This window comes from Pristis pectinata, chromosome 30 (genome assembly GCF_009764475.1).
Source record: "Pristis pectinata isolate sPriPec2 chromosome 30, sPriPec2.1.pri, whole genome shotgun sequence".
In the NCBI taxonomy this organism is placed as follows: domain Eukaryota; kingdom Metazoa; phylum Chordata; class Chondrichthyes; order Rhinopristiformes; family Pristidae; genus Pristis; species Pristis pectinata.
In genome coordinates this window covers 8,775,631-8,803,002 of record NC_067434.1, presented here as the reverse complement: position 1 = coordinate 8,803,002, position 27,372 = coordinate 8,775,631, and the positions used below count along the sequence as shown (strand labels likewise).

Below are 27,372 nucleotides of genomic sequence, written 5' to 3'. Positions count from 1 at the left end.
ACCATAAGGTGTTTTTTATGCAAACAGGAGGATGAAAGAAGAGGCCAAAACAGCAATTTGGGTGGGAAGCAGAGACTTGTATAATTCAAAATAAATACTTCACCTGACTTTATGGAAGGAGCAGTGATATAAATATTGATATTAAGGAAGACGTGAAATACGGGGTATGCTATAGAGCAGGCATATTAAGAGCTCCATTAACCTTAAGAGTGGACAGATGACAGAGCCCAGGCCAAATATATCACAGGCTCTTACAAGAACTAAGGAAGAAAATAGCAGAGGCTCTGACTATTTTCAAATCTTCTTTGGCTTCAGGCATATGAAAAAGGACTGAAAGATTGCCAATGCAATTCTTGCTATTTAAAAAAAAGGAGAAAGAGATAAACTAACTGTAAGCCAGCAGCTTGATGCAATTTTAGCAAGGTATTTGATGTAATCAATTGACAGTGAGGAAGAAAGTTACAGGCTACAGAAAGATAAATAAAAATATAAAAAAAGGCTATACAGATTAGGCAAGCACAAAAGTGGTAAGCGGAATTCAGTACAGAGACGTGCATTTAGGGAAGGCAAACAGAGTGAGAGAATACACAATAAATTATGGGATATAAAATAGAGGAGCAGAGAGATCCTTGAGTGTATTTTTACAGGTCCATGAAGGTAGAAGGACTTGTAAACAAAATGGATAATGGTGCATATAGTATGTTCGCCTCAAAGCAGAGAAAGCAAGATCAGGGAGATAATGTTCAACTGATACAAAACATTAATTAGACCAGAAAAATAAAACTAATAAAATTAATCTGCAGCTAGATACTATGATACTATAAGGATGTTTCCAGTGACGGAATAAATTAGTTATGTGGCTGGATTGACTGGACTTGGGTTGTACTCTTTGGAACAAAAGCGACTTGGGGAAATTTAGGTGAGATGTATGAAATAATATGGCTGAGAGGGTGAACAGAATTTCTCTTAGCTGTGGGGTCAAATAACTAATGGACATAGATTAAAAATGTGGCAAAAAAGATTAAAAGGGAGTCAAAGAATACTGGTTTTCATCCACATAATGGTGAGAGTCAGAAACTTGCTCAGTGAAAGGGTGATGAAGATAGACACACTTGTTGCCTTTAAAAGGTACTTAGGTACTTGCCTTTAGTACTTAAAAGGTACTTGCCTTTAGAGTGTTATAACCTAAGAAAGCTGGGAACTAAGATTAACCCAGATGGTTCCTCATTGCCTGCCACAGCCTTCTTTATATGCCGTAAATTTATAGTTTCAATATAATGTGTTTTTCTTTATTCTACACTATTTCCATAATATAACTTTTTCTAAGGAAGCAGAAATCATAATTAATCCTATTTAATTAAAATTAATCATGTAAAATTTGCTGTTTGTTTACATTTATAGTTAAGCAAACTATCCTAATGCAATTAAGATCTCAGGCACTCAGTGTGATAGGTTTTGCTAAAATCATCAATTAATTTTGATAAAAGGTAAAGAAATATTGCTTTAGATTAGCAGTGGATCAAAATTAGGTTGATCATCTCGAATTTGTGATGGAAAGCGCTTTCAGTCGTAAAGCAGCACTAATTCCTAAAGTCTTTTAAAAACTATTCTTTGCAAGATGTGGACAGAATTATAAAATCCTAAATAGTCCTATAATACTTACATACCAGAGTAAAATAAAGTATCTTTATTCATCAGCAAATATATCTTTGTGATCCTAAATGCATGCTTAAAGGTTTTATGGGCAAGAAATGACAGTGTCTTGGAGCTTATTTTCTAATATGCTCTCACTTCTTCCTGGGAGAATGGAATTATAATTCATGTGATAAATATACAAAACTAACAATATGACAATCTTCACCCTCCCACCCCAACACATCATACTGTTCTGACTCATGTATACATGTTCCTCAAAATTTTAAACAGACAACATTATTATTAGGGATACCTGGAAGCATTCTCATTCTGTAATATTAATAGAATTTCTTGGACTACAAGCTTGCATGTGAAATGTGTTATCTAATATATGGCTCACTTCATTTGTCAAGTAAATACAAGTTTCAAATTTAAAGGAGAAAAAAAATTATAAATTAGAAAATAGTCAGATAAAGGTCAAATCAAATGATCTTAAAATAATTCACTGCCAATAACCAAACTCAACCTAACATAAGCAATGACTACCAATTGTGATAGAGATCACATTAGTTGCATGGAGAAAGGGCAATTGGCAAATACTAAACATCAGTACAAAATTTAAGTTGGTAGGAAGAGAAAAGAATTAGGAATCCTGCAGCAGGACTCCTTTATTTGACTTAATTTTCAGTTATTGGCACAAAACCAAATAGTCTGTGCCACTCTATGGTGTTATTTACGCAAGGTGCAGATGCAGTTAAAATATTGGCAACCCCATGAAAGTCATTTGATTTACACAGTAAAGTAGTACTAGGTCAGTTTTAAGGCTGGAACAACTGATTACTCAGGCAGCTATGTCTTTTTTTTAAGAACGATATAAAAGCTGCCAGACTAAGTTAAAAACACTACTTAAACCCATTTACCCAAGAAATTATGATGTTCATGTAAGGGTATAAGGTTAAAGTATTTTCTATTTTGGTAGGAGGTGGGAAGGTTGCAGAGGATGCAGGAGTTCATTGGGTCCAGAGATACACAGATCCTGTTCAATTGAAATTTGGGTTGTTATTGTGATTTTTTTTTACTCCCCCCCCCCCCCCCCCCAGCTTGCTGGTCAAGAGCCAGAATGGCCAGTTGGCTGCCAATTGCATCTGGGCCTACAGAAAGAGCATGATAAATAGGAAGGAGAACAAATGTGTGCACAAGGAACCAAAGAGAACCATACTGCTCCACCAGGGACTATCAAAAGCATGCTTTTGGAGACAACTCACAGTTCCACATTCTGCTGTGAGGTTTCCTAAACTCCGAGAAATTAAATTTGCAAGTTCATCTTGAAGTCAATTTATATATGATAATGAATTTTCTACCACTCCAAGAGGCAATCCATGCACATCCTGTGCCTATCACTGTAACAAATTGAGAGGACATTGTCCGTTAGATATAACTACACTGCCTGTTAATCCTGAATCCCCAATTCCTCATGCTCCAAAGGAGTACTAATATCCCCATCTCCCCATAGGGGGAATTATCAAGATCCATATCTGAACTTAAAACTGAATAGGAGAATAAAGAGATACTAGAACTGAGTGCACCTGGGGTTAGGACAACTGCTCATGTGCCGGCTTAATACCAATGCTAATTGGTTAAACTGACCTGACACAATTCCATTTAACATAAATTTTGGCAATAGGAGTACTATATCACAACGTAATCCTGTCATTTATCAATCTGAAACATGGATGTTTGCATTTTTGTATACAAAAAGCATTAGTTTAAAGAAAAAGTTGCAAGGAAATGCTTTTGTGACATGTATACTTGGGCAGCGAGCTAGCTTAGAAAACAGTAAGGGAGCTATACCTTGGCAGCGGTTTTCAGACTGGTCATTTTTTTTTCACATTAGGGATTCTGTTAAACTACACATTCTAGAGCTGTCTGCTGCCAGATTTAGCACACCAGTTTTAATAATGTAGCAGGGGGTTGAATGTACTATCAGTAAATGTTGTAGTGCAGGGTCAACACTTCCATTATATGGGAATCTTTAAACTCAAACTCTTTTCACTTATAACAAATGGGAATGTGCATGGTGATCCTTAAACTCATGTGCTCTGTGTGAACAGTCCCCTAGGCAGTCTGTTGTGCTGGCAACAGCTCACAATAAATAATAAAGATGAGCAAACTTTAACTATTTGAAACAAATCAGACCAGTCAAAGAAGACAGCAGAAACACACATTTACCTCACTTTGCACATGAATTGGAATATTTCTTGTTACTTGTATTGTGCTTGCATAAATTACTGCTTTATCAAATGTACAAAATCAAAATCCATCCATTCCCATTTTCCACTAGACCAGTCTTTCCCTGCATTATAGTAGATATTCACTGTATTTGTAGCCAGTGGGTAGACATTCAGTGTAGTTGCACCCACAGAAATGCATTAGTGGACAGTAAAACTACTTATTGATGTAAAAGATCTAGCAAACACACGTGTTACTTAAATAAATGACACCTAAATATTGTTACATTCATCTATCATCTTAGTGGGTCTCTGCAAACTAACGTATTTAAACAGCACTTGTTACAATGTGAAAAACACATTAGCCATTTGGGCACAAAGATCTCACAAACAAAACAGTAAAAATGCCCAAATACATAATAAAAGTTCTTGAGGGATAACACTGGATTGAATACTTCTTCAAAATAGTACAAAGGAATATCTTGTGTCTATCCGAAAGTAGGAAGGGGTTTAGTGTAATGTCTCATTTTTAAGTTGACATCTCTGATAATGCAACACCATTTCAACCAGTGGATGTGTGTGTAAAATTAAAGTGCATGGTATAAGGTGAAGTGTTGTACAGAGAAACTTGGGTGTTCAGTACACGAGTAATTGAAAGCAAACATACAGCTGGAGCATGCAGTTAAGAAAACAAATGATATGTTAACCTTCATAACAGGAGGATTTGAGTACTTGAGCAAGGATGTCCTGCTGCAATTATACAGGTCCTTGTTGAGACCCCAAACCTTGGGTATGGTGTGCAGTTTTGGTTTCCTTATTTAAGAATGGATCTACATGCCACAGAAGAAATGCAGCAATGACTCACCAAACCGATTCCTGGGATGGCAGGACTGCTAATATGAGGAGATGTTAGGTCAACCAAGTTTGTATTTACTGGAGCAACATGCAAAAAGCAAGAAGAACTCAGGTCAGGCAGCATCTATGGAGGGAAATGGACTGCCGTTTCGGGTTGAGACTCTTCATCTGGACTTCATTTGCCCTGGTAGGCCCATTGTTTCTGCCTGCTCCTGCCCCATGGAACTAATTTCCTTATATCTTGACCCCACTTCATCCTCCTTGGTCCCACTTACATCCATGATACCTCACATGCTCTCCACCACTTTGACAACTTTCAATGCCCTGGCCCCCACCACCTCATTTTTACCATGGATACCCAGTCCCAGTGCACTTCTTTTCCCCATCAGGAAGGCCTTAGGGCTCTCCATTTCTTTCTGGAACACAGACCCAACAGTTCTCCTCCAACACCCTCCCATATCTGGCAGAATTTGTGCTTTGCTTCAGCTCCGGGCCTTGCATTCACTGGAGTTTAGTAGAATGAGAGATCTGATTGAAACTTACCAAATTTTGTCAGGGCTGGACAGATTGGATGCAAGGATAATATTTCTCCTGGCTGGGTGGCTAAAATGGTAGACACCCAGAGTTAGATATCTTGGACTATGAGTGAAGAAAATTCTTCTCATTTGAGTATGGTAAATCTGTGGAATTTGTTACCATAGGAGGTTGTAGAGGCCAAATCACTGGAGGAATCGATATAATAGACTTAAAAGCCATCAAGGGGTGTCATAGAGGCCGGAATATGGTATAAAAGACAGATCATCACCATTGATTGTTTTGCATGATGGAGCAGGCTCAAAAGGCCAAATAGTCTCCTCCTGCTACTATTTTTCTGTGTTTCTATTTTTCAAAGCAGTATATATGGATAATTTGGGACTAAACAAATAATAGATGCCGTAGGCTTGGGAAATAGTGGCTGTGCAACCATGGTTTAACAGAAATAACTGCATCAGACACTTAAATAGTATGGCAAAACAGGTATTCTGGAAGAAGTGATGAACCTTGCAACTGCTCAAAACTCTTCTGCCACCAACAAAGCACAAGCCAGATGTGCAGTAGAAGAACTTCCATCAGCTGGTTGGGGGTGTTCCAACAACATTCAAGTAACTGAATATTATTCAGACCAAAATAGCTTGTTTGATTGGCACTTCATCCAACAACTCAAACACTGATTTCCTCTTCGACTAGTGCACTGCGGGTGTGTACGTTTTATTTGACAGGACCTCCCCACTCTGCAAGCTTTACCATCTAGAAAGACAAACGAAAAAGGCACATAGGAACAATATCATCTGCTATTACCCTTCGAGTCACACAGTGCTGAATTGGAAATGTATTGCTTTAATAATTGCTGGATCAAATTTCTGTAAAATCCTACTTAACAGCACATTTACCAGAAATGGTTTAAGAAAATGACTCATCACCAGCTTTTCAAACAAATCAGCTTTGCCAATGACAGCTGCATGCTGTGAATGACTGAAGAAAGGCTCTCCATCATTGACTTTTGTCTTCACCAGATTGTAGTTCTGATGTAGGTCAATTGATGGAGACCGATTGTTAACTTCAACATCAAATCTACAGTCATTGTATGAAGATGGGCCTTTTCTCTTCATCCAGCATATCCATATTTCTAATGACATCAATGCAATGGCATACCTACTGGGTGGTCTACCGTTCTAATAAGTAGGCATGTGGCTATTTAATTTTTGACCAATAAAACATAAATATACTTCACACATGTATCCTACCATTAATTTCTCTCAAGTCAATGCACATAAACTAAATGACAAAATTACGAAGTTCTCCACATTTCCTTTTTAAATATTTCTTACTTTGCCTTTGTCATAATTCTTTCCCTTTTTATCCATTCATTTTTTTCTTCTTCAATCTCTCTAAATTTTATTCTATGAAAAATCTGGCAGATACAAGGTTCCATAGGCAGCAAAGGTTTCTAAAAACTCATGGCTCAAATAAAAGTGAGCAAAAAAACTGTTTCACTTTGGTCACCCCTTACCTTGTCTTTGCAGCAATTTCAGTCCCATTACATTTTATTCTATTAGATTTTCCAATATGCTAAAAATCAATTATTGCAATATATGGAAAGTCTACAATGAGGAAAAATGCTGAAAATAAGTATCCACAGATTTGTAACGATTTCCTGGCTTTCAGTGTATTTTACTTCGAAGCATTTCACTGGCCAGCAAAAAATTCAGACTTGACATTTCAAGCCAAAAAAGCCTCTAGCTTTCTAAGTCCCTGTTAAAGTTGATGCTTGAAGAGCTTTTATTTATATGTTCTTGTTCTGAATGTTAATGATCAATGCTTTTAGAGTTGGCTTTCCAGTGACATAGCAAACAATAATAATTTATTAAATATTCCATTGTAGAAATTACATCCTAGGAAAAAATTGCCAGCAAAAAGTCGATTCCAAAAGATACCAAGTTTTAATGCTCACACAAAAAAATTGCAAAACAATTACTGAAGACTAGGGGAAAATTTTAATGGCTAAAACACTGCAGGAATTTAATTCCATTACACACCTCAGAGTCCAGGCCAAGTAAGTTTGTGAAATAAATAATAAAAATGAGAGAAAGCCAGAATATCATAGTTTAGTTCAATTTAATACAAGGATTCAATTTTTTCTTTTTACTTGACGATTCCTGTTTGAGAAACAGTGACTTCAAAAAAAAATGCAGGTAACCAGAAAGGGAGGAAAAAAAAGTCTAATCTAAAATTGAAGGAATGGGAAAACAAAAGGCAGTGCTTGATTGGGTATTACAACGCTGCAACTTGTGTTTAAAATTTTCAGACTTTAAACTTCATGGATCATACCTGGAATAATTGGATAGCTCTTTCAAAGAGCTGGCATAGGAACGATGGGCCAAATGGCTTCCTCCCAAGCTGTGAAATCTTACAATTTTGTAAATACATATGATATTTCCATATTAAGAGCAGTTGACTTGTTAGTTTTGTGTCAGTGAGTTGCCAGCAGGGGTCAGGACAGCACATCATACATCATTTCAGTCAAGCGAGCAAACAAGAATTGTGCATTTCTGTAAAATGATCTTTGGCTAGGTCAGTTAAGCTTGCCACAATTGGATTGATGTTCGTGTGTCAATCAAGTCTTTTTATACTTATAATGCTTATTGTTTTACCAAAGGGACAGCATTCCATCGTTCCTCTTTTTGATTTAGAAGTGGTAGAAAAAGCTAATGAAGAAATGAGAGCCAAAGCAAAATTGGGCATTTCAAACAGGCCTGTTGAAAAATAATTAACAGTTATAAATGAGGAAAACAAAGTCATTAATGTTCAAATTAGGAAAGCCTGTGGCTTATTGTGATGGGGTGTGACAGATATTAAAATCAACCTCCTGCTCTAGCCTGAAGGGCAAAGTTCAGCATTAAGTTTCAAAATGCTATGCAACATCAATTTGTTTTGGCCCTCATTTTGTATATTTCCTTTTTTTTCCCAACACATCCTGATATCATAGTAATCTAATGATTACGTTTCATCCAGATTGTTTAGACTTTATTTTGCAGCCGTGATCTTACCTCCTGACCATCTTCAATGCTCAGGAGTCCAACATCCCTTGCAATAAAACCCTGAACTTAACAGTTAGTTTCCCTGTATGTAGAAGGCCACACACCTCACAGGCATCTGTGAGCAATCTCAGAATTGTACTGAGAAAAAGCCATTCCTAAATCACAAAGGAACAAAAGTTAACATGCCCATATGCATTTCACTGTTATTAGATTAATACATTTTTAAGCTTGATCTTCACCAATGTTTTCATTATTTATTTCAGTTACATCAGCTACTGACAGAATTGAAAATGTTGGCCATCTATAGTAATTAAAAACCTTGTACTGGTATAATACCTTTCACATCCTCAAATGTGTACCAAAATGTTTTATAGCTAATGATATACTCTTGAGACACTGGCACAGTTTAAATAGAGCAAATTCTGCAGCCAGTTTGCACTTTGCAAAGTCACAGTTTGTTTATAACTTTTATATATGTATAAATAAAAAGTTTGATAATCCTACATTCTCAGGATTTGGTGGTTCCAGATGAACAGATTTTCGAGAATATTGGATATTACTCACATTACCCCAGTGCACTTTTATTTCAGTATTTTTTTTAAATAGAGGTATAATAAATTTTCCCGTAAACACAGTGTGTTTAAAAGGAGTGGAAAACTGAGCTCTGGCGATTTGAAAAGGAGCATGGGACACAGAACACAGCGAGTTTCAGCTTGTAAGTTTCAGTTTGTCAAACAAATAATGAATATGCACTCCAGCTCTTGAGTGCACACTGGATTCCAAATCCAACTACACATCTACCTATGTTCCAGATCCCAAATGCAATCAGTAATAGATGAGAGTATGTGGATCTATGGATAGTAGGTCTGAGGATAACAAGGACTTAGTGTATTAATGAGTATGCCACATGCTGAACCATTGGGATTTCCAAACAACTGGATACCAGATTATCCAAGTTTTACTGTAACCTTTTCTAGTGATGCTAGCTGGGGTCTAATAGTTGACCAGGACACAAGGCAGTAATGAAGTTTACATTATAAAGAAGTTGGAAAGTTGTTTCAAATGAAAGTCAGATAAAATTCCAGCTTTATTCTTCAATCAAGACAATTTCTTTTAAGGATGGAGATCCATTTATTATTTGAAATAGAAACAAATACAAGAAACAGCTACTCCGGCTATAGATTGATCTATAGGTGTGTGCCAGAATTCTATGTTTCCACCTGCAAGCATGAGTAATATTCATGGCATTCAGCACCAGGCAAGTGTTTATATTTGTGATGATGACTATTCCAGACTGAGCTTCCTGCCTGGTATAACACCACTCAAATAGGCTATTTACCTGTGACTAAAAAGTTGACTAAGTCTACAACTGATGTAGATACCGCAGTTAGTTTTTCCACCACAGAATTTTTTCTAACAATGGGGATACAAAGTGGATTATCTGGCTGCAACTACGCCAATTTTCTTTATGCTTCTCCAGGACATCCTAGTGTCTATTCCTCAAGTGTAGAGAATAGCTCTCCAAAAGCACCCATTGGGAAACTTTGGGGAGTAATGTTCTGCATCAGAAACTTGGATTTGGAATTTTTTTTTTGAGTTTCAGCTGGTTTATATGCATGTTTGTTTAACTATAAGAGGTGGCTGGAAACAATTTTTGACTTCTTTATTGTATTTTGTTGAATTATTGATAGATGCTTTAATATATCATCAAATGATGAGCTTGAAATGCGCTTTTGACAACTCAAACTTTATGACATTGATGGCATTCAAGAATGGTGTAGAGCTGGTAGGTTACAGAAACAAATGCTATAAATACAATTTAAAACCTAAATTGATTTTTCTGCACAAATGCATGCCACAACTGGTGCTAGTGTATATGAGCCTTCAGCAAACACAGTTTTGTTTCTACCATAACTTTAAACATTTGGATATTCTTAATGTATGGGCACCTTCATCTCTGATGAAGATGGCCTTTCAAGGGGCTGTCTCTTCAATTTGTCTCAGGAAATGTGAATGTAGGTCTCAGTAAGAGTTTGTTCAAACTAAGGGTGGATACTAACTGCAGCAAGTTTTGAGATTGGCACAACGAAACAAAGTAGAAACCACCAAGCTCCTTTTGGTAATTCTCAGCAATAATTTTGGCAGGGTTGTGCACAATCAAATCTTAAAGTATAGGCCCCAAATCAAATGTTCCCGCTCTGATTGGAGTGATAGACACCATAATGGCCATGAATCTATCCAAAAGTGGATTAGAGCACATACCACAGAAAAAGTTAAGAGACTGCTGTCTAATGGAGGACTTATATGTTGCAAATAGTTCAGTTGAGAAACACACATTCACTATTTTAAATTAACTAAGATTTCAGTTTACTTATGCATTTTTCTTCAACAGCTTAATTAGATCTCTACATCGGCTTTCATCTTCCCAGGCAATGGTTAACCAAGTATAACAACCAGACCATCTTTGGGGCCAACTCGTAACTGTTACAGACTGAAACCATTTGCTATGAAATCTGACTTGAAGGATTTATGTCATAATCTGATTAAGGTGTCAGGAACTGGTGGAGCCTTTAACGAAAGAAGAATTGAGACAGCCTGCAATCAGTTACTTAATTAGCTTTTTCCATAATTCATACATATCTGAACAGTTTTATTATTCTGTAGCATCTCATCATTGGCAGCAACATGCATTGTTCTCAATGGGATAAATATATCTTTTATCAATGTCAGGATTACTACAGAAATAGGTGATGCAAAATAATGCAAATCTTTTCTTAATTCCTTATGCCATCGCTATTGTAGTTTGTAGGTACAAATTTCAACCCTCAAAGATAAAATTATGCTGTGTTAATTTTATAATTATTCTTTATTTAATACACCTTCATTTTGTTACAAAATGCTCCTTGTTCAAAATAGAATGTGTTATTCAAGACTTTCATCAAATAAGATAAAGTTCTTCGTCACTCAATCTTATTCTCATAAATATTAAGAAGTGACAGAATTCCCCATATTGCAATGTTTTCTTTGCCCAGTTTATACCACTGAATAAGACCAACTCAACGTTCAGAATTTTGTTTTAAAATTGATTACCCCCATTATCCAGATTGTTAAGTCTTTCATCACATAGATAAATAGAAGCTGCAACTTTTGAATACCGCAGCACAAGCTTGCTGGAGGCAATTAATCTCGTGTCAGCATTCACACTGAAATTTGCACTACAATGCAATGAGAACAGATTCCACACAAAATCACTTCTACTCAATGCAATTCAATACAACAAAACTGGCAATCTTAATTCTCTTCCATAGAAGAGGCACATCTTGATCTCTCGGCATCCAATAATTAACCAATGAATTCAGCTGAATATAACACAAACTGTGATAAGCCTATACTAGAAACCCAGTCAAAAATTATTCATCAACTGTACTTAACGATTTACACCACCTCTTCTCACAAACATAAAACACTACATTAATTAAAACTGCCAACCTAAATGGGTTTATTTTTTGACCTATGTTATGCACCTTGAAATTCACATTTAAGAACTATAAAAGCAAAGCAAAATAAATCAATTTATTTTTAAAAAAAAGATAGATTCTCATTTGTATGTGTGTCTATTTATGGGATTAAAAGAGTGGCAAAAATTACAACCAACTTAATCCCTTCCTTCACATGCCACTTGATAGAATTATTACAAAGTACATGTTGGATCTGTAATGCAAAAAGATGCAGCTAAATACTCGGATTTTTTTTAAAACATCAGGTCATTCATTTTTCTTTTAAAGTAAATATTTAAAAATATGATCAAAAGTCAAGAAATAATGGCCATAACTGAAGGAAATTAGCCAAAAAATCTTGTTTTGATAAATTATCACAAACCTAAATCCATCATACCTTTAAAATGTTTCTAGCTCCATAGCAATAGTTTTTGATTTCACAAGTCACAATGAAAGGAAAAAGTAAGCTTTGTATGTAAAATAAGACAAATATATGCTTACATTGGTAACTTGTTACTGGATTTATAAATAATTCACATCAGTAAAATATCTTATCAAAAGGTACAGCTGATAATTTCGGAAAACTGATGTTCATACATTATTCTGTTCACCACCATTTTAGCAAAATCATTACAATGTTTAAAATCAGTGGGTTAACAGATGCATCAAAATAGCAAAAGAATATACATTAACATTAAAATTACAAAGAATGTACAGCACAAAAACAGGCCATTCAGACTAAATGACACATATAAGAGGTTATGTCCCACATGAACTTCAGCACAACCATCTATTCCTTTTTGTGTTTACTCCAATAGAATAGTTTGCAGATGAATAGAAATTGGTGGTACAGTATATAGGAATGGCCAATGTCTACAACTTTGTGAACAAATTTTTAAAAATTCTCAAATCCATCCTTATTATCCCTACATTCTTTGAATAATCTAGGGACCAGAGGTATGATTTAACTAAGGTTCAGTACATTTAACAAATTTACTTCTTTAGAAATACATTCCATAACTGCACCCTACAAAATCCGTCACCAGTTAGAGAGTATTTCAACAGATCAAGGAAAAACATGTTCAATTTTGATCCATAAGTACAACAGTAACAGTATTAAAGAAAATCAACTCAAATGGCAAAAAAAAACACTGACATTATTACTCTGTCTAGACACAGCTTAGAGGAAAAGCACCTTGCTAGTCTCCAACCTGATGGGATGAACATAGATTTCCCTAACTTCTGGTAACCACTTCCCTCTGTCCCTTCCCTTTTCTTTTCCTGATTCCATAGGCTCCCATCACCCCATCTCTGTCCCCTCTCCCACCCTCTCCATCTGCCCATCACCCACACATTCCTCCCAACAGTTCCCCTCCCCCCCCCTTCCCTTTGTTCCATGGTCCACTGTCCTCTCCTATCTGATTCCATCTTCTTTCAGCACTTTGTCACTTCCACCTATCACCTCCAAATTTCTTGCATCATTCCCACTCTCCTCCCTCCCTCACCTGCCTACCATGTGGATCCACCACTTCCACCCTCCTTTTTATACTGGCCATCTCCCCTCTTTCTTTCTAGTCCTGATGAAGGGTATCGACCCAAAACATCAACTGTCCATTTCCCTCCATAGATGCTGCCTGACTTGCTGAGTTCCTCCAGCTCCTTTTTTTTTTACATTGCTGCAGATTTCCAGCATCTGCAGTCACTTGTGTCGACATTATTACTCAGCTGTCTACAAATGTATTTCACTCTGTAACATAATCACTGGGATTCTTATTTTATGAATCACACAAACCTCATTCTCATAGTTTATTACATCAAGTCTCATTCACACAGCTGCCGTGCATAGAATTTAACCTTATTAGCCATGCCCTATGACTAGCCTTATCTCCCAAAATAATAAGAACACACCATTATAAGTTTATATTTCACCAATTAATTAAATCCTTAAGTTTAAATGGAACTTCTTGTTAAAACACAATTTAGGAATGGATTCCAAAAATCTTAAACTGCTTTAATAACCTTGAACTACAAGATTTCTTTCTTCGTTGAAACAAAATGGACATAATATTTATTTTACCATTCATCAACCACTGTTTCCTATGCTATTATCTGACATCTTCAAACTATTCTCCTTCCATTTACAAGTTCTATTGCTAAATATTTGTAATTGATAAAGTAGTTTTCCAATTTTTGCAACAAATGTGACATTGAAGACAAGCAATCAGAATTCATAATTATCCCAGTGTCCCTCTGGCTGACCATGTCAATGTCTTTACAACTAAATTCAGCCCATTCTAACTGCAGAGAAAGTTGTGATGTTAGTAAGAGCAACAAAATAATGATTCCTACATTTCAAAGTCTTCCCAGCAATCATGATAGTTCTCCACCATTATATACCCTAAAAAACAAAATTAATAACAGAATAAAGTGTTAATTATTGCCAATCCTTCCAGGTGTTCCTGAAAAATCTTTGGACTCAATTACTGTGAGGCTTAAAAACAAGTATTTAATGTGCTAAATTGAGCTGACTGACAGTTGGCAGTTCCACAGGGAACCTCTAGCCATTAGCTTTATAAAACCCAGTTTATTTCAGAATTCCACACATGCTCAGCCAAATACAGAGCTTTGAATGACTTTGAAGGTCAAGTCCAGCTGTGGAAGACTTAAATTCTGCAGTTGGTAAAGGTTGTAAAGGGAGGCAGATACTGTGCATGGCAAGTCCAACAGTGGACAGGTACAACTGAATCCAAGCTTACGTTTTACCCTGTAGTTTGCTTTAGATTTTCTTTCCCACTCTTAATCAAATGAAACATTATTTTTTCTTCGGAAACCTGATTTGGTCTAGATTTACTCTAATTTGTATTTGTTTCCTCATACATATCTCAATCCTTCAATCTGATCGGTAGAGGACATAACTAGTTCTTGTTCTGTCAATAAGGTCCTTGAGACACTAGCCAAGAAATTCATTCTTAAAGTGCTGAAACAAAAAGTGTTGTGTAGTAGGAACACAACTTCTATTACACTGTTAGTTAAACTAACAGTGGAACAGAACAGTGGGAAAGTTGACACTGACTTGCCCATCAGAATTTTTGTTAGCTCTAGAAATGCAGTTTCAGCCTAAAACTTGCCCCAATGACCCCAGCAATAGTGCAATGACCACCTTTTGCTTTCTAGCACTATTTTCTAACTCACTAGTTTGACTCACAGTCCAACCACTTTTTACTAACATGGATTCCGTCAAAATACATTGCTTAAAGAGCCAATCACATTTGACTTACATTGTTTGTCAGGCCACTCCTCAGCAATCTGCAGCCTCACTGCTATCTCCACATACTGCTCACATTTAACACCGAGTCTGACGTGGGTACTTGTTAACAGGACCACCTGAATATCACACTATTGGATCTCTGTGTACATCTTATTCAGAGGCTATCCTCTCTGGTGGGAACATTCTCCACCATTCTGTTGCAAGTCCTCCCCTATTATTTAGAAGCCACGTCTGAGAAAGCACCACTCTCAAGTAGTTGGAACAGTGCTGGTTCATTTCTACATGTGGTCCTTTAAGGGCTGGATTTGAAGTCCATAACTGCAAGGCTAAATCTGAGCAGCTGCACAATTTAAAACACATTAATGACTTCGTACACTGGAATGGAACAGTACACCAGCAACATAATAACATTATTTAATTGGGAACACAATCTTAAATCGCACCACTTAGGACTCTGACTGCTCATAAGAAGTTGAAATGCAATTTCTGGACCCCCATTTCCTTTGCTGACCTACATTAGATCACACTTTCAGAAAACTGCACATAAAAGATTTAACAAATTAGTGCAAGGACAAGTTGATGCCTTACCATGTCAAAATCTGGGCCAATATCTACTGTCAGTCTTTCTTTGCTAACTTCTGCCAATGAAGAACGTGCTGCTTCAGTTGGGTCCCTCCAATTCAATGTACTGGAAATTCCACCCACATTCACCATCTCTTTAGGGAGCTTCAATATTTCATTGGGGGTGGGAAAGAGAGGTAAGTTTTAAAAGCATAAAATACTGCAACTGTGTATTCTTGTACAGTGAAAGATTTGCAACTTTGAAGAAAGAATTCCTCTGGCTGAGTGAGTAAAAATACTAAACTCAAGAGGCAGAGAAATCAAGAGATTTTTTTTAATTTCTAAAGCATCTTACAATTTATCACAGATACAGCCCATCTTACTTCACCATCCAGGATTATCCTCAAATGGCCCCATTCACCAACAACCTCTGCATACATAAGCAATTTTTAGTGAAAAGTTCCAAGGATGAGTAAGCATATAAAATTTAAATGCATATTTGGAATCTTTAACACTTCAAAATTTCAAAGTTAGGATAAAATCAAAACTGAAGCAACAGAAGTATATTGCTTAAGTGGAAAGTGATAGTCTTACTAATGGACAGACTGTAGAATTTGAAGCTAAACTGGGAATTTAACAGGACACCAAAGCAATATACATTACAAAGACACTGCAGCATTCAGAGAGAGAAAAAATATGAATAAGAACTAAGCTGTAGTGTTTATAAGAGGTAACTAGATAGCATGGCTTTGGTCTTAAATATCAAATGGCAAAAAAAGAGCTCATCCTCAACAATTCTAGACAAGCAATCATCCAGCAACACACCGTTACCAGTTAACAATAACCGAAAAGTAAAACTAAATATTGTTGGAATACATACAGGTTTAATTGATCAGGGGGGCAAAATGAACAATACAGATGAGGAAAAGGAAGGCTCAAAGCATAACTTTTTGGGGGATACAGGTAATTACCTATAAATGGTATGAATCGTTAGAAAAAAAATGTAGTTGAACCAGAACTACTTACATTTCAAGACTTGGGCATTATGTACAATTCTCACGTTTACTGGTTTTTGCCACCAGATAAACCATTTTTCTCCACAAAATGAGTGCCATAGTAACAAATAAAGATATCAAAACAAACATAATTCTATGTGTGGCAACTCACCGTCTAGTCAGGCGAACCGGCTCGGCAGTCGGGTCGCGCGGCGTCGGAGCGACGAGGCCCAAGATGGCGGCGGGCCTCGTCTTTCCAAGCAACGGGGAGAACTCGTGCGCGGGAAAGTCCTGATGACGTAGGACTTATGTCATTGCCGGTTGTTTTGGGCGGGAACATTCTCCCTTAAAGGGCCCGCTCAAGGCGGGAAAATAAACCAGTTCTGTTTGGCAATCCTCCGAGTAGAGTCTTGTTTTATTCCGCGGTAGCAACCGCTACATTGGTGACCCCGACGGTCCAAACGGCTTTTGGACCTGCGAAATGGACGACAGCGCAGCAGCCAACGCAGTGGCCCTCAAGCTGCCCACCTTTTGGACACTTCGGCCCAGCGTCTGGTTTGACCAGGCCAAAGCGCAATTCCACCTTCGGCAGATCACCTCCGACTCCACGAAGTACTACCATGTGGTTAGCTCTCTGGACCAGGAGACAGCTGCCCAGGTTGGAGACTTCATCCAGTCGCCCCCGGAGGAAGATAAGTACCCGGCTTTCAAAGACCTTTTGATCCGGACCTTCGGCCTCTCCCGTCGTGAGCGCGCCGCCCGCCTGCTTCATCTGGATGGCCTGGGGGACAGATCCCCATCTGCCCTAATGAATGAGATGCTGGCATTGGCCGAGGGACACAAGCCATGCCTGATGTTCGAGCAGGCCTTCCTCGAACAGCTCCCCGATGACATCCACTTGTTGTTAGCTGACGCCGACTTCAGCAACCCCCGTGAGGTGGCCGCCCGGGCAGATGTCCTGTGGAGGGCCAAGCGCGAGAGCGGTTCGTCCGTCAGTCAAATCACCAGGCCGCGAGCCCAACGCCCGCCTCGCCCGGCCCCAGCAACCGAGCAGCCACGCCCCAGGAACGCAGACGACGACACGGGTGACCAGCTGTGCTTCTACCATCAGAGGTGGGGTGCGGAGGCCCATCGATGCCGCCCACCCTGCAAGTTTCAGGGAAACACCAGGGCCAGCCGCCGCTGATGGCTACGGCGGCTGGCCGCCGACAGAGCCTCCTCTTCGTTCAGGACAAGAAATCTGGACGGCGTTTCCTCATTGATACTGGAGCGGAGGTCAGTATTTTGCCCCTGACAGGCTGCGACACTCGTGACAGGCCACCAGGTCCTCTACTCAATGCCGCCAATGGTACAACAATACGGTCTTTCGGCACCCGTACGCTTCAATTACACTTTGGCGGCAGCCGTTTTACCTGGACCTTTACCCTTGCCACCGTCGCCCGACCACTCCTAGGAGCCTATTTCCTTCGGGCCCACAACCTGTTAGTCGACCTGCGAAGGAAGCGGTTAGTCCACTCTAGCACTCTCTGGACCTATCCCCTGGGAGAAATCAGCCCACCAGCCCTGCGCCTGGACTCCATTTCCCTTTCTGGCGACGATTTCGCCAAGCTCCTAGCCGAATTCCCATCGATTTTGGCACCTTCGTTTACAAATTCTAGGCCCACACACGGGGTACGACACCACATCATTACCACAGGGCCACCCCTTCATGCCCGAGCACGACGATTACCTCCAGACAAGCTCCGCCTGGCAAAGGAAGAGTTCCGTCACATGGAGGAGCTGGGGATTGTTCGCAGGTCAGACAGCCCCTGGGCCTCCCCCCTGCACATGGTCCCCAAAGCCACCGGAGGGTGGAGGCCCTGCGGCGACTACCGCAGGCTGAATGACGCCACCACCCCGGACCGCTATCCCATCCCTCACATCCAGGACTTCGCAGCGAACTTACACGGGGCCCGCATCTTTTCCAAAGTGGACCTCGTTAGGGGATACCACCAAATCCCGGTCCATCCGGATGACGTCCCCAAAACTGCGATTATCACCCCATTCGGCCTGTTCGAATTCCTTCGGATGCCGTTCGGCCTTAAGAACGCCGCGCAGACCTTCCAGCGGCTGATGGACGCGGTAGGCCGAGACCGGGACTTCGTGTTCATTTACTTGGACGACATACTGATCGCCAGCCGTAACCGCCAGGAACACCTTTCCCACCTCCGCCAGCTGTATTCCCGCCTCCGCGATTTCGGCCTCACAATCAACCCGTCCAAGTGCCAATTCGGACTTGACTCTATCGATTTCCTCGGCCACAAAGTCACCAGCGACGGGGCAACACCCCTACCTGCCAAGGTGGATGCTATCCGCCATTTTGCCCGCCCCAACACAGTCAAAGGCCTACAGGAATTCCTTGGGATGGTCAACTTTTACCATCGTTTCATCCCTGCAGCAGCCCGTATCATGCGCCCTCTGTTCTCGCTGCTGGCTGGTAAGGGCAAGGACATCACCTGGACTGACGAGGCTGCGGCTGCTTTCGTTAAGGCCAAAGACGCCCTGGCAGACGCCACGATGCTGGTACACCCCAGGACTGACGTCCCGACTGCCCTCACGGTAGACGCATCCAACACCGCGGTGGGTGGGGTACTGGAACAGCTACTCGAAGGCCACTGGCAACCCTTGGCATTTTTCAGCAAGCACCTTAGACCGCCCGAACTGAAGTACAGCGCTTTTGATCGGGAACTTCTAGCGCTGTATCTGGCGGTCCGGCATTTCCGATACTTTCTAGAAGGCAGGCCTTTCAACGCTTTCACCTATCATAAGCCTCTGTCCTTTGCCTTCTCCAAAGTCTCCGATCCCTGGTCAGCTCGTCAGCAGAGACATTTATCCTACATTTCCGAGTTCACAACTGACATCCAACATGTCTCCGGAAAGGATAATGTCGTTGCTGATGCACTTTCCAGACCAACCATCCACAACCTATCCTTGGGTGTCGACTACACGGCCCTAGCTGACGCACAGCAAGCCGACGACGAACTGCCCAACTACAGAACCGCAGTCTCGGGTCTGCAGCTCCGAGATTTCTTGGTTGGTCCAGGTCAGCGGACCCTACTTTGCGACGTTGCGACTGGTCAGCCCCGCCCTATAGTCCCTGCAGCCTGGCGGAGACGTGGTTTTGACTCGGTACATGGGTTGGCGCACCCGTCCATCAGATCTACTGTCCGACTGGTCGCCAGCAAATTTGTCTGGCATGGCCTGCGCAAACAGGTCAGTGAGTGGGCCAGGACTTGTCCGCACTGCCAGACGTCAAAAATCCAGCGACACACCAAGGTCCCACCACAGCAGTTCGAGCCTACCCGTAGGAGGTTCGACCACATACACGTCGACCTCGTGGGCCCTCTGCCGGTTTCAAGAGGAGCCTGGTACCTCCTTACCATCGTGGATTGGTTCACGAGGTGGCCTGAGGCAACCCCCCTGACTGACATCACAACTGATTCCTGCGCCCGGGCGCTGCTCACAACTTGGGTCTCACGTTTTGGCGTTCCGGCCCACATCACTTCAGACAGAGGCACCCAATTCACTTCCAGTCTCTGGGCTGCATTAGCGAACCTGCTAGGGACGCAGCTGCACACCACCACGGCCTACCATCCTCAATCAAACGGGTTGGTGGAACGTTTTCACCGCCATCTGAAATCAGCCTTGATGGCCCGCCTGAAGGGTCCTAACTGGGTTGACGAGCTGCCTTGGGTCCTGCTCGGCATACGCACTGCCCCCAAAGAAGACCTCCGCACTTCGTCAGCTGAGCTTGTATACGGGGCGCCACTAGTTGTCCCCGGGGATTTCATACCTGCCCTTCAGGACCAAGGGGAACAACCCCCAGCAGTCCTACAAAGACTGCGCGAGAAGCTTGGCGCCTTGGCCCCGATTCCCACCTCACGGCACGGTCAAGCCCCATCCTGCCAGCCCAAGGAACTACGGGACTGTAAGTTTGTTTTCGTTCGCAGGGGCACACCTCGGGCGCCATTGCAACGACCATATGAGGGACCGTTCTGAGTCATACAGAATAACGGATCCACTTTTATTTTGGACATTGGAGGCAGGGAACAGGTTTTCACAGCGGACTGCCTCAAACCGGCCCATTTGGATCTGCAACAGCCTGTCGAGATTGCCACGCCGCGACGCAGAGGCCGCCCCCCTAAGAGGCAGCTGGCACAGCCCACGGACCTTGGGGACTGTATCGCCGGTTCTGGGGGGGGGTTGTGTGGCGACTCACCGTCTAGTCGGGCGAACCGGCTCAGCAGTCGGGTCGCGCGGCGTCGGAGCGACGAGGCCCAAGATGGCGGCGGGCCTCGTCTTTCTGAGCGACGGGGAGAACCCGCGCGCGGGGAAGTCCTGATGACGTAGGACTTACGTCATTGCTGGTTGTTTTGGGCGGGAACATTCTCCCTTAAAGGGCCCGCGCAAGGCGGGAAAATAAACCAGTTCTGTTTGGCAATCCTCCGAGTAGAGTCTTGTTTTATTCCGCGGTAGCAACCGCTACATATGAATATTAACTGAAGGTGAGGTACACCAAACCATCTTTAGCTAAAGGATGACAGAAGGTGATCTGGTTTTAATGTTCTTTTGACTTGACCACAGACAAGTCTTAATTTTACTGTACAAATCCCCCAAATATCAACTGATGATTAGCTATAACAGATATAATATTCCTAATCAGCCAAAAGTACCGTGCTGCTAAATATTTCTAGATTGAAACTATACTAGGAAGCTATCCTTTCAAAATATCAATGATTTGGATAAGGGGATCAGGTTTGCAGCAGATACTAAACTTGATGTCAGGGGCTTAGGTGGGGCAGAATTTGTTAGGTGCATCCAGAAGGGTTTCTTGAAACAATATGTCAATAGTCCAACTAGGGATGGGGCCATACTAGATATTATTATTGGGCAATGAGCCTGGGCAGATGATTGCAGTTTCAATGGGGAAGCCTTTTGGGAACAGTGAACCTAATTCTGTAAATGTTAAGACGGTTCCGGATAAAGGTAAGTGCTAAATTGGGGGAAGGCCAATTATAATAGTATTAGACAGGAGCTGGAGAAAGTGGACTGTGAGTGGCAGTTAGGGGTAAATATACAGCTGAAGAGTAGGAATCTTTTAAATGCCAATTGATTAGCGTTCAGGACCAGCACAAAGGTAGAGCTGTGGATGTTGTCTACATCAATTTTAGTAAAGATGTTTTACAAGGTCCCTCATGGTCGGCTCATCCAGAAGATTAGGATGCATAGGATCCACGGTGATATAGCTGTCTGGATTCAGAATTGACTTGCCCATTGAAGACAGAGGGTAGTGGACTTATTCTGGGTGGAGGTCAGTGACTAGTAGTGTTTGTAGGGATCCATACTGGGACCTTTGCGGTTTGTGATATACCGTATATATGACTTGGATGAAAATGTGGATGGGTGGTACAAAGATTGATGGCATTGTGGATGGTGTAGAAAATTGCCAAAGGATACAGCAGGATATAGAACAGTAGCAGATATGGGTGGAGAAATGGCAGATGGAGTTTAACCTGGCCAAGTGTGAGCTGTTGCACATTGGGAGATCCAATGTAAAGGGACAGTACACTATTAATGGCAAGACCCTTAACAGTGTTGATATACAGAGAGATCTTGGGGTCCAAATGCATAGCTCCCCGAAAGTGGCTGCACAAGTTGATAGGCTGGTAAAGGCGGCATATGGCATGCTTGCCTTTGTTAGTTGAGGTACTGAGTTCAAGAGTCAGGAAGTTAACAAAACAAAGAGTCAACAAAACAAAAGAGCTGGTCATTGACTTCAGGAAAGGGGGCGGTGTACATACACCTGTCTGCATCAATGGTGCTGAGGTCGAGAGGGTTGACAGCTTCAAGTTCCTGGGAGTGAATATCACCAATAGCCTGTCCTAGTCAAATCACGTAGATGCCACGGCCAAGAAAGCTCACCAGTGCCTCTACTTCCTCAGCAGGCTAAAGAAATCTGGTTTGTCCCCTTTGACTCTCACCAACTTTTACCGATGCACCATAGAAAGCATCCTATCTGGATGCATCACAGCTTGGTACGGCAACTGCTCTGCCCAAGACTGCAAGAAGCTGCAGAGAGTTGTGGACACAGCCCAGCGCATCACGGACACCAGCCTCCCCTCCTTAGTCTTTACCTCTCGTTGTCTTGGTGTAGCAGCCAGCATAATCAAAGAGCCCACCCACCCAGGACATTCTCTCTTCTCTCCTCTTCCATCGGGTAGAAGATACAGGAGCCTGAGGGCACGTACCACCAGACTTAAGGACAGCTTTTACCCCACTGTGATAAGACTATTGAACGGTTCCCTTATACAATGAGATGGACTATGACCTCACAATCTACCTTGTTGTGACCTTGCACCTTATTGCACTGCACTTTCTCTGTAGCTGTGACACTTTACTCTGTACTATTACTGTTTTTACCTGTACTACATCAATGCACGTTGTACAAACTCAATGTAACTGCACTGTATAATGAATTGACCTGTATGATCGGTTTGTAAGACAAGCTTTTCACTGTACCTTGGTACAAGTGACAATAATAAACCAATACCAAAAACAAAACGCAATGCATTTTCATCTTCTAAATAATGAAATGGTGAATTTAAGGCACACAAACCTTTTCAACTACTTAGCATATCCATATTATTACTGACTTACACTGACCCTCAGGGAAACAAATGGTTTTTGTAAATAAATACTTTCTCAACCCACTCCATGAATAACAGGATTTCTCTTGAACTTCATGGAAGCTGAAGCTGATCGAAATGGAAACAGCATAACTTAATCCTCTGTCCAAGTTCATCCAATTCACCCTCTACTATTCTGGTTCCATGAGACAATAATAATTTTTGTTGACTAATGTTCGTGATTAATTTTAATCAAATGTCATGTCATACTATTTATACTCTATCAGGAAACGTTATTATTTGAAGCAAATTAATTTAATTTGAATATGAATGATTCAATATTGACCGCTTCCACCATCTCCCTAGAAGTCTGCGCATACATTATCTACTTATTCACTGAAAAATTCTTTCTACTGATTAGTTTTGAAATTACCCCCCTTCAAGTATGTATTCTGTCCTCTGTTTTGAAGGAACATGAAATCACTTGTCTAACAGGACATTTACTCATTTTAGAAACCCAAAATTAAAATCATAAGGCCTCTTAATCTTGCTTCCAGTGAGAATATTTCTCAAAAACTGTTCCCTCCATTCCCTCAATAATTCAACTTGCTCTTTTTATGCATCCTTCTTGACACCATAATATTTTTTAATCCTTAGCTGCTTTCTACATAAGATTCACATTGGCTATGTGTAAAGCAACCAAATGAACAAGTGTTTTGTGTACTTTAAACATATAATTAAGAGTAAGCATACACCACGCCACACTTAACACAAAATTAACTAATCTCAGCTGAGACCTTTGAGAAAGGGCAAGGTGAAACTAAATTGCATGAAGGAAAACAGAGACAACTCTTTCTTTCTTCATATATTCCTTACTGACAGACTGGACTAGAACAGGTCTAATTGCACAATCAATTTTCCACACTGTATACTTTTTTCAGTATTTTTGTCAAACCACAAAATATGATGATCTAAGTAGTCACCAATTATGATTGTCTATAAAGGACATTCTGTATCCATTTAGAAACTCAAAATACAGGTAAAAGCCTACATTTGGCTTGTGAATCAATTGTTCAAATTTATGCTGATAAACAGAACTTTGCTCCTGATGACTAAAAATATACATCAAACAGGAATTTGGGAATAAGCAAATTCATGTGGGTCATGTACAGAAAATTACTGGGATTAATTTCAAAGATCAAGTAACATATTTTCCATGCTGTAATATGCTAAGATTTTTCAGTAAAAACCTCAGATTTACAAAAGCTAAAAAATGGAAAAAACTAAAAACCATGAGAAATGAGGAAATCTTACATGGAAATAAACTTTCTAAATGGGATAAATCAATCTTATAGAGTGATTGATATATCAATGCTTTACTGAAGAGGAGATACAAATTCATTTTGTGCATGTTTACCCTGTAACATACTTTGAAAGTTCAGAATTTCTGTTTGCAGACTGTGAATGCTGTGTGAACTGGAATTCATTGCATAGAAATTCAGGTGTATAGCACTGCCTTTTTTTAGCAGTACATGTAAAAGGATTGGGTTTTACCCAGTATGGGCAATCATGTCAAAAATAGTACTTTCACAATTCCACTAATTTCAGTACATAATGGCTTTATTCTTAATAAAACCATTTTTCTTGGAGAAACTAGTTCTCACTAGTTCACATGGTCCAAAGCACACCACTAACTAGGAAGTCTCTGCTCAGCCTGGTAGTAACATTGCTGCTTGCTCTGCACACTGCAATTTAAAGGAGGCCTTCCTGAGCAGGTCCTAGCCTGGCAGTAGAAACAACAGATACGCCCCCTTTAATTTATTTACTTATATCTCTCTTTTGCCAATCACATCACACTTCCCTATCATACCACCAAACTTGCAAACTTCACCCAATAATCCCAACCACCCGGTCAATGCAGGCCCCAGATTCACGCCACTTGCAGGCATTTGATTCTTACCCCAATCCTCCTACCATTCTATTTTGCTTCCCAAGTACCCCTGGCCTTTCTCCCCTGGAACACATGCAGAGTTACCAGTTTTATTTTGCCCAAACTGCACTGGCAGAATTGTGAAGGAATGCTCTACTCAAGTGCAAAATTGATTCAGTAGTACTAATGTCTTGTGTGCTACAGAATTTGCAATCAGCAGGCCCTTAACTAAAATGATCGTTGCTGCTCTATAGTAAAATGCTTCTGCAAGTGCTGATGACTTTCTTGGTCTTGTTTAAAAAAAAATTAAACACGTTGATTTTGAAATTACTCATTGAAATGACAGCTTGCACATAATCTGCTCAGCTATTTAACATCCTTCTGCCTTTTCTGTGGAGGTACTAAACCATTTACTTTAATTAATGACTGTGCTAGAATAGCCAAGAGTGCAAAATTCAGATGAATTCAAGATATCATCCCACAATGTAACTCCAGATTCAGTGAGAATACAGAAAAAGATACACACTTTACATATGTTAACTACACCAAATTACAGGTGATGTACGGGTGATGTGAAATTTAACTATTACTAATGAAGCAAGAATAAAAAAACAATAAATAGTATATAAGGCCACTTACAATATTCATTAGTGTCAGAACATAGTTCTGAACATGCTGTTTTCCATGGAAGCGAACAACAGAATCATCTACTGCCAATAGAACTTCAATGTTGTAGTCATCTTTCTTTGCATGTCTTCTTTTCCGTGCTGGATGACTTAGGTTCTCCTCAATGGTGTCTAAAGAGTTTGCAAGTTCACCAATACCAAATTTCAAGGCTTTGGAGAAATAAATTTAGCAAGACAAAAGAAAAACAAATCAACATTGTTTTTGTAAAAATTGACACATTTTAATATTAAAATACATCTTTTAACCAGTTTCAAAAAAATTCAAGTACAAAATGTTATCCAGTTTACTCATACTTCAGCAATATAAAGCAGCTAGCAACAACTAATATAAAATTAACTGAATGTCTTGCATTTAGGAATTTCAAATGCGGTTACTTTACATTTAAATCCAAACACACAATAATTATTCTATACTTTACATACCCTTTCATACAAAGTTATAAAAATCAAATTTCAGTCATGGATTGAATTATGTTGCTTAGGATTCTCACGTTTAATGATGACAGTTATAATCAGTAATGTGTACCCCCGTTAATGAACCATGCAAGTAAAATACCAGAAGCAGTTTTGTTCATAAGCATTGTCAACATATGGGTACATAAAGCAAGTTCATAATTTTTAAGAGTCGGAGGACAATGGATGTATGAATATTCAGATAAAAAAGTTACCAACATTCAGAATCATAAGAACATAGGAAATAGGAGCAGGAGTCGGCCATCTCGCCCGTCGGGCCTGCTCCGCCATTCAATAAGATCGTGGCTCATCTGGCTGTGGACTTAGCTTCACCTACCTACCTTTTCCCCATAACCCTTAATTCCCCCACTATGCAAAAATCTAACTGTGTCTTAAATATATTTAATGAGGTAGCCTCTATTCCTTCCCTGAGCAGAGAATTCCACAGATTCACTACTTTCTGGGAAAAGCAGTTTCTCCTCATCTCCATCCTTATTCTATTCCCCTGAAGCTTGAGGTTATGTCTCCTAGTTCTAGTCTCACCTGCCAGTGGAAACAACTTTCCTGCCTCTCCCTTATCTATCCTTTTCATAAATTTTATGTTTCTATAAGATCCCCTCTCATTCTTCTGAATTCCAGCGAGTACAGTCCCAGGCGACTCAATCTCTCCCCATAGGCAAACCCCCTCATCTCCAGAATCAACCTGGTGAACCTCCCCAGCACCGCCTCCAAAGCCAGCATATCTTTCCTCAAGTGAGACCAGAACTGCATGCAGTACTCCAGGTGCGGCCTCACCAGTACCATAAGACATAGGAGCAGAATTAGGCCATTCAACCTATCGAGTCTCCTCTGCCATTAGATCATGGCTGATATATAAGAGTACACTGTACAATTGCAGCATAACTTCCCTGATCTTAAATTCAATCCCTCTAGCAATGAAGGCCAACATTCCATTTGCCACCTTGATAACCTGTTGCACCTGCAAACCAACCTTTTGCGATTCATGCACAAGCACTCCAAA

At 40.4% G+C, this 27,372-nt stretch overlaps 1 protein-coding gene across 1 annotated transcript in view; it reads right to left on the bottom strand.

The window, feature by feature from the left end:
• The window catches only part of LOC127584633 (A disintegrin and metalloproteinase with thrombospondin motifs 14-like), a 163,826-nt gene that overhangs the window by 66,168 nt on the left and 70,286 nt on the right, over nucleotides 1-27,372 (bottom strand). Inside the window, 1 exon segment of the mRNA XM_052041452.1 lies at nucleotides 25,852-26,048. Within this exon segment, the coding sequence (XP_051897412.1) occupies nucleotides 25,852-26,048 (197 nt within the window).